General features: G+C 36.0%; 1 protein-coding gene across 1 annotated transcript; it reads left to right on the top strand.

The window, feature by feature from the left end:
- Window positions 1-3,287: 3,287 nt before the first annotated feature.
- Window positions 3,288-7,846, top strand: LOC128856578 (uncharacterized). The gene is made up of 4 exons (XM_054091886.1): window positions 3,288-3,750; window positions 5,540-5,708; window positions 6,927-7,244; window positions 7,326-7,846. The coding sequence occupies exons 1-4, from the start codon at window positions 3,380-3,382 to the stop codon at window positions 7,737-7,739; spliced, it is 1,272 nt and encodes a 423-aa protein (XP_053947861.1). The 5' UTR covers window positions 3,288-3,379; the 3' UTR covers window positions 7,740-7,846.
- The last annotated feature ends 299 nt before the right edge of the window (window positions 7,847-8,145 follow it).

Below are 8,145 nucleotides of genomic sequence, written 5' to 3'. Positions count from 1 at the left end.
CTGGTAAGCATGTACAATTTAATGAGTGTGAAAAATCATCACTCTTGAATGATCAAGACCTATTAAAACTTATCATAATGCATCTAACCTAACCTTACCTAAGTGTATTAAGTAAACATAAATCAGAATCTTTTAACAGTATTTTATGTTCAAATTAGCCACTCTTGTATTACGAGTACATAGAAAAAACCCAGCTCAGGTTGCGTTAGATTCGTTCAGGTTAATGAAGTTTGGTTAGGTTGATTTTAATTACGAATTTCCTGTAAGGTTATGTTATTTTGTGTTATGCTAGGTAAAGATACGTTACGTTTATTTGTAGATGTTTTGCATGGAGTACACATAGAAGTACAATGCAATCGGTTCAATTGTGTTACGTAGGGTTCTATTTAGTGAAGTGAGATTAGGATAAGTTATTCAAGGTTACGTCGATTTTGGATAGGTTGGCATTGCAAACTAGTCAAAATGACTTCCTTTTGCAATGCAGAAAAGCAGCACAATAGATTCGATTGCCTCACATTGTGTACGGTTGGATTGATTTCTATAACATTAGGTTAGATGAGGTTTAGTTAGGTAATACTACGTCCGAGTAAGTCAGAAAATTGCAGAAATAAGTCAGCAAATTGCGTTACTTTTTGCATTATTTTTTTTAAGTTATAATATTTTTCTACGGTCTCTGTTCAACTCGGAAATGTTCTGTTTTTATTTTATTTCTACAAAAACGTTCTTCACTTGGAAAATTTCTTATCAATTTTGATGAAATAATGCTTGCTAAATTCGGAGTGGACACAGGTATGAGTAAATATACTTAATTATACACGTGTTTCGCGATTAATTACGGAGAACCGCATTAAATTTGCAAATATGAAAGTAGTGATAAAAACTTTCAGTTTACTGATTTTTGTGTTTTACAAAAAAATCCCTTACTTCCACACATTTTGATCGATTTTAGAAATTAAATGCATTTTACATTCGGAATAGACACAGCTATAAGACTTTCTATCAATAAATAAACCTTTCATTTCAATATTATCAACACCATCTCGTTAAACTCGCAAAAATTGGAAAAATTGACTACAATTTAAGTTTTGTATTGAAAAACCAGTTGTTATTTTTGCTTAGCGTGAAAAATAGAAGACATACGTCAGAAGGACTAACATTTACCTCAACAAAACTGTTTCAAGATTGGAAATCGGATAAAATGCAGAGAAGCTACAAATTTTTAAGTGTCGGAAAACACCCAAAATCGGTTTTTAACGATAAATCAAAAATTTGACGGTGTTAAAAATTTTTTGAACACGGCTCCACGTCGTTCTCGGCTAGATCTACAATGCTCATCATGTCACTTCAAAAGTTCTGATTCACTGTAGCACCGTGTAATTGAAGAAATTAGAAAATATGCCACATCATCCAACTCTCTACTCCGATCACACTCAAACCCCCATGACACATAAATAATTACAAGTACCCCAACCTTCACCAGACTCAAGAGAAAGTTTACAGCAAACTTCATATCATATTAAATTAGTCTATATTATAATTTATCATAAAATTTGTAAATTTGTTGCATCATTAGGAGCATTCCATAAATGTCTCTTAAATTATTTAAATACAATAGTTATAAAAGTATTGCTTTATGTTTAAAAAACAGATCGCAATAAAGAAATAGAAAAAAAAATTAAAAAACAAAATTGTAGTATAAGCCCAAGCGAAATCACACAATCGAGAAAGCAAATGACCTGTACGATGTTCTTCAAAATATTATCTATTGACAACTAAAACTCATCCAGTTTCGCTACTAAGAACTTTTTTAACAAGCACCGGTACCTCATTTGTATTGTCGTCTTCAAAACAGTGCTGCTCAAACATATAGGGTTGTTCAATAGGTGCGTTTCAACTTTTTTCCGATAGGGAGGGCGAACGACGCAATAGTTTTTATTTTTCGCTTGTCATTTGTGTAAACTTCATTAGTATACATTTCATCATGGAACGCTACACACTTGAGCAACGATTGCAAATCGTGCAAATTTTTTATGAAAATAATCGTTTTGTTGCTGCTACTTTAAGAGCATTACGGCCATTTTACGGTCCATTTAACAAGCCGTCCCGTTTTGGGGGTTATGTGAAGTCATTGGTCTACAGTAACAAGCTGGCGACGATTTATGAGCTCAGAGCCAATATTGAACGCGAAATTGCTGGAATTTCGGCCGATTTATGCAAAAGAGTGGTCGAAAATTGGGTTCAACGATTGGATTTCGTAAAACGTGCAGGCGGTGGTCATGCAAAAGAAATCGAATTTCATACTTAAATGTATATGTTCAAACTCGATAATAAAAAAAAATTAGTTAAAAAAGTCAAACCGTTTGTGTTTTATTCAAAAAAGTTCAAAAGTTGAAGCGCTCTTACTGAAAACCCCTATATGTTCTGAGTAAACATCATATCAAACGGTGGACGGAGACGTATCTCATGGAGTACACGAGAATTTTCACCACTTTTCGTTTGATTGGAGATGGAAATTCACCTTGTTGCTCATAATGAATTTATCAAGACAATATAAAGGATTTTGTGATTCAGTTGTAATAACTACTGAACATATAGTATGCCAGCGGCAACAGTTGTTGAACCATGTGCATTTTTTGCGAAAGGATTTTCAAATCTTTGGTAAATATTCTTTAAAAGAAGAGCTCGAAAATGAACAACCAATTGCGTTGCGTGTGCCCGTCGATGTTCACGACTCCTCCTCGACGTTGTACCTTAAAAAACGCAAACAATGTATGAACCTAGCGCCCCAACTTTGGTAGCGCAGGTCCAAAACAGTGTATACTTGTGTTAATATTAATAACTAAGTGCTAAACAGTTAACATAAAATTATACAGATCAACACATACCTTTACATACCTGTTGTATGTATGCATGTGAACTGCTTGACAAATTTTATTAATGACCAAACCAAGAAATGCACGCTTACTCATATATTATATTATACTTGCATATATATAAGTAATCAAACAGAGCGTCAGTAAATTGATAATAAAGAGCTTTTAGTTATCGAAGAAAGCTAAAAGATAACGTAATATAGGTGAGCAAAGTGTTGAATGCAAACTGCGCTCTCAGCCTCTCATTTCATTTGAATGCACCGCAAAATATTAGGCAGATATGGTTTGTAGCTAAAGCAATGCGAAAAATCTGTCAACTCATCGCCGTTTTTTTTTTTGTTTTTTTTGCAATGCCATAACATTTTTCTATTAAAGCGCGTTTTTTGGCCAAAACCACAGTCAGTTTCCAATAGATTTTGCGGTGTGTTGCATTTCTTATATTTTACACGCTCGTCATAAATAAACAGTTAAATACTATAATTAGAAAATATCAAAGCACTTAAAAAATGGTGATACGGAATCCTAACAATATCTACATTCCCGACTACTTAAATGAAGAGTTTTTTGTGAATGCATTGGAAGAGGGTCTGCGTGAAATCAAAGTCACAATTAATGAAGCCATTTTTGAGTGGGGCAGCAACCCCGGAGATAACTATTGTTCGCGCATTTATCGTGTACTGGTTGGCTTTCAGCGTCTGTTAGCGGATCAAAAGCAACCAGTGCAAGAACAATTATATTTAATAATCAAAACTATTCCGATAACAAAAGAAACGCAATTCCTGGAAGATGTCGGCGTATTTCTAAAGGAGAAATTGACCTACTTTGATGTGTTACCTCGGCTAGAATTACTTATCGATGGTTATAAATTTGGTGCTAAGTTAGTATCTCTGCAAAACCTTTTATAAAGTGTAACATTGAGAAGACTTTCTTTGAAATTTGAAAAGAAATCTAATGTTTATTTGAAAAGTTCTGATATTTTAATTGTGGTGTAAACTATGGTGGCTGCAATTTCGGAAATTTTTCAAATAGTTTGGGACTCTCTGGAGAAATGTGGTTACCTAAAAAAGTACTAAATAAGATATACTGCATTAAGACAATCGGATAAAATGTAGTGGTTTCGATTTGAGACTAAAATTCGAAAAATGAGTGTCTTTGTAAATGAAAATCATATAAAATAAAAAACTTTGTTACGGTTTTTCTTTATTTTCTAAGCAACACTGTGTTAAATCTTCCCGCGTTCAAAAATCTGTTAATAGTCAGAATCGTGAGATATGTAGCGATTTTAAAGTAAAAAGTGGTCCATGTAGTGGGTAAAAATACAAAAAATTAAAAGAAAATCGGTATATTCTGAGTTTATTTGAAAATGAAAAATTCGGCTTGCTTCGCAGTAGTACATGCTTGTAATCCCATATGTGACGGTTTCTGGCTCTATCGCCCGCATGGCTTGCTCGATATTCGCCTTAAGGGCCTAAATCGCTACTGGATTGTTCGCATAACTTCGGTTCTTCATGGCACCCCGCCAAAAAAAGTCTAGCGTCGTCAAATCTGTGGCGGCTAATCGTCATTGTCGAGACTTGGCGGGATAAAGAAGAATAGCGATATAGGCTGTGGCCCATGGTGCGCTTTTCTGCTGTAGCCACAGATTGGCTACATTTTCGGCTACATAACATCATTTATGTATGCCTCTGCAGCGCTCACGTTGACCGAAATGACATTTCAAGCAAACCTAAAAAAGGCATAGTAATGACACCGCTCAAAAATCCTCATCAAACTAACACTCTTTGAAGATACCTTGGCTACGATACGATCACGTGCGGTTTTTCCGATTCCGAAATGCGGCAGTTTTGCTTGTTAACATACAGGTAGCCACCGAGACGAAAATGTGTTTCGTCAGGGAAGCGAATTTTTCGAGCAAATTCGTTGTATATTTCGAGCTGCTCTAAGGCTCAAACTTTACCAACGTTGTTCAAGTATGATAATGGCTTTCTGTTAAGACTCCCAGCTAGAAGAGCTATCACTGTCAAAATAACATATGATTAAAAAAATACTATAAGGACCCAGTACATACAGTTGTATGCTTGTACTCCGGTAGAGCGGTTTTTTCTACTAACTCAGTGTAGGTATTTCATTATAGCTCCAAAAGATATGGGAATATTATTATGAATTTTGAGCATGCTTTATAGTAGATATTATTAAAAAAATCTGAGGAAAGTGTTTTTCAAAAATCTTGGAAAATTAATTTTGGAATCCAATTCCCATCGCCGGCGTTTGAAAATTATATTTTTGTATCGTCTTCGCCAAACTCCCGCACTTTTTGGAAGTGGGTTTTTGCAGTTTTCAGCGCGTTTTTCATTCATGCGTTGTTGTAACAGCTTAAAATAATATTTTGAAAAATCCTGCTAAACTTACAGTACATAAAACATAGCCGAGTCGTTCCAGTAACGTAGGCCCGATTGATGCTGTGACACAAAAAAATATTGCACATTTAATTCAAAAAACGCAGACACATTTTTTTAGTGCGAAAATATTTATAAGTTTGTAACCCATTTCCTTAGTGGAGCACATATAAAGTGATTTTCCTTATATTAAATAAACTGTATGCTCTATACTCAGGACTCTAAACTCTTCAACGAACTATTGCAATAATCTTCATCTCTTTTACTTAGATGCTATTACGCCATTAAATCACCAACGCAGACAATCGTTTTCGATGACTTGAAAGTTGATGGGTTCACCATTGCATCGCGACAAGATCAGCTCGATTGGGCACACAGCGAATTGATCTTGCGACAAGTGGGTCGTTTGCATGCCACCTCAATGGTTTTGATGAAAAGAGTAAGTTTTCATGTTATGTTAGGATTAAGTAACTAACGGGTGGCGCAAAATTAATCGGGTGGCGCAAAATTAACCATTCAACTTTTTACTAAACAAAAAAAAATAATTTTGAATGACGGAAATCTTTATTTTGACCCTTACGTGCTCCATTGCTTGTCTGTTTGTATGCTGCAGCTGTCTAGCTCACAAGTGTCAAATACTCGTATGATTGCTGTAGGACGATATTTGCAAATATTATAAATCTTTCCATAATTGATTATTTTGCGCCACCTGTTATAATAGTGTAAGCTTTTTTACGGTCTCCCCTCGGCGGTCAAACCTCCGAGTTTATTTCTGTCATGGAAAATCTCCTCATTACACCAGTTGCCGTTCGGAGTCGGCTTAAAATTGTAGGATTATAAGTCCCTCCATTTATCAAACAACATCAACACGCACGCCATAAATAGGAGGAGAAACTCGACCAAACATACAACAAAGAGTGTCAGTGCCAATTATATTGTATATATAATTCATATTACTTCGTAACCCTTAATGTAAACTCTCTGTTATTCTTGAGCGACACGACTTCGACGTTAAACGACTTCACCAGTTGCTTGCATCTTTGAGAAGTAACACCAGTTATTCATACCATGTGCATAGAGATATTTTCTTGCTTTCCTTATTTACCCATAAGTGACGATTCGAAGGATCTGTTCACCTGGGTAGCATCGTAGTCATATAATTATAAAGCTCTAAAAATGGCAGGTGTACGAAATTCACCTCATTTTTTGTTATATGCGACTGGCTGACACGGTTATAGTCTCACGTTATGCTTATGAGATCCACCAAAATGTCGACAAAAACTGGCATCGCATTTGTAATCAGCGAACCCAATAATCCCGGAGTAGTAATTTTTGTAAACTTAGCTCAATGTAATTTAATAATTTGCAGTTCGATCATAATCATCTCAGGACGCTGTGGCCACGTAGTCAAGACCCGAAACCCCTCGGTCAAAGTGTGCTAGAAAAAAAAGTTGCTTTTATTCCACTGCCTAGTTGTTTATCTGAAAACAGATGTCTATACTCAGGGCATCAATAAATATTTGCACTAAGCTAAGCTTTCTCTGCAGAGTATAGTCAAAGCCATCAAAGCGAATAACACTTAAAACTAATATTCTTCTAAATTTCATAATTTAAATATGTATTTTACTAAATCAGCATGCCCTTTTTGTATTTCCAGGATCCCGGCATCACCAAACGCCTCAATAAAGGGATGCTCTCCGAAGAGACTTTAATGAAGAGTGATACCTTTGAAAATATGTTTGGCGGCACACTGAAGCAGTTAGCTATCAATTCAGCGAATTGGCCTGGTTTTGAAAAGATCTCACAGAAACTACATCACTTTCATAATAATTTCAAGTCAATATGTTTGCGTTTGGCCGAACGCCGCGAAGGCGATCGCATTGTTGTGATGAATCATGGTGATCTATGGACCGCCAATTTCATGTATGCCTACGATGATCCCCAGCAACCGAATAAGCCAACGCGCGCAATTTTCGTAAGTACATACATACATTTTAAATGGTTACTCACTTTCTCCGTAGGGACCTTTACAAGTAAATCTGTGACTTACTTTCAGGTGGACTTTCAGCTAAACTTCTATGGCAGCCCCGGCTGTGATCTCAATTTCTTACTCAATACAAGTATACGTCTCGATTTGCTAAAATATCGGCGCGATGAAATAATAAACGCGTACTTCCAAACCTTTACCGAAACTCTGAAATATCTTCACTATGAAAATATACCGACATTAGAGGATCTCAAATATGAATTGCGTGCGCGAGAACTTTATGGTCTATTTGCACTGTTCGGTTTCCTGCCGATCGTTACTATACCAAAGGAGTGGTCGGAAGATAGCAGTATTGATAAATTAATGGATGAGGAGTTTGCCCGGAAAAAATTCGAGAAGATATTCTCACAGGAGCATCTACAAGTGCAACTAAAATACGCTTTGCAGCGCTTGGAAGATTTGGGCGTATTGGACGAATTTTAGAGAATGTAAATTGGAACTGGATATACTCGCATGTATATGTAGATGTATGGATGTACATATGTATTATATTATAAATTATTGGAATAAAAGAAAGCTATTATTGTGTACTTAAATATAAATTTATTAAATAAATTTCAGAGCTCATATTCTTTGAAAGTGTAATAACAGCAATAAGAGTATTGACTCAAACACACCAAGTGAAGCCAAGCCCTGCTCCACTTGATCTTTGCAACGCAGAGGAGGCCTTCCTCTACTACCACCAGCTGGTACCGCATCGAGTACTTTCAAAGCCGGAGCGTTTGTATCCATTCGGACGACTTGACTCAGCTAACGTAGCCGGTGGATCTTTATTCGCTGCGCTATGTCTATGTCCTCGTAAAGTTCATACAGCTCATCGTTCCATCCC

The sequence above is a fragment of the Anastrepha ludens genome, chromosome 3, assembly GCF_028408465.1.
Source record: "Anastrepha ludens isolate Willacy chromosome 3, idAnaLude1.1, whole genome shotgun sequence".
NCBI classification, from domain to species: Eukaryota; Metazoa; Arthropoda; class Insecta; order Diptera; family Tephritidae; genus Anastrepha; species Anastrepha ludens.
The sequence above is the reverse complement of the archived record's forward strand: the minus strand, read 5'-3'. Positions and strand labels throughout refer to the sequence as shown.

Bases quoted from the DNA above. Each gene is read 5' to 3' on its own strand.
- LOC128856578 (XM_054091886.1), top strand. From the start codon at position 3,380: ATGGTGATACGGAATCCTAACAATATCTACATTCCCGACTACTTAAAT. The intron at 5,709-6,926 runs GTAAGTTTTCAT...TTGTATTTCCAG, and splicing joins CAATGGTTTTGATGAAAAGA to GATCCCGGCATCACCAAACG. The intron at 7,245-7,325 runs GTAAGTACATAC...ACTTACTTTCAG, and splicing joins AGCCAACGCGCGCAATTTTC to GTGGACTTTCAGCTAAACTT.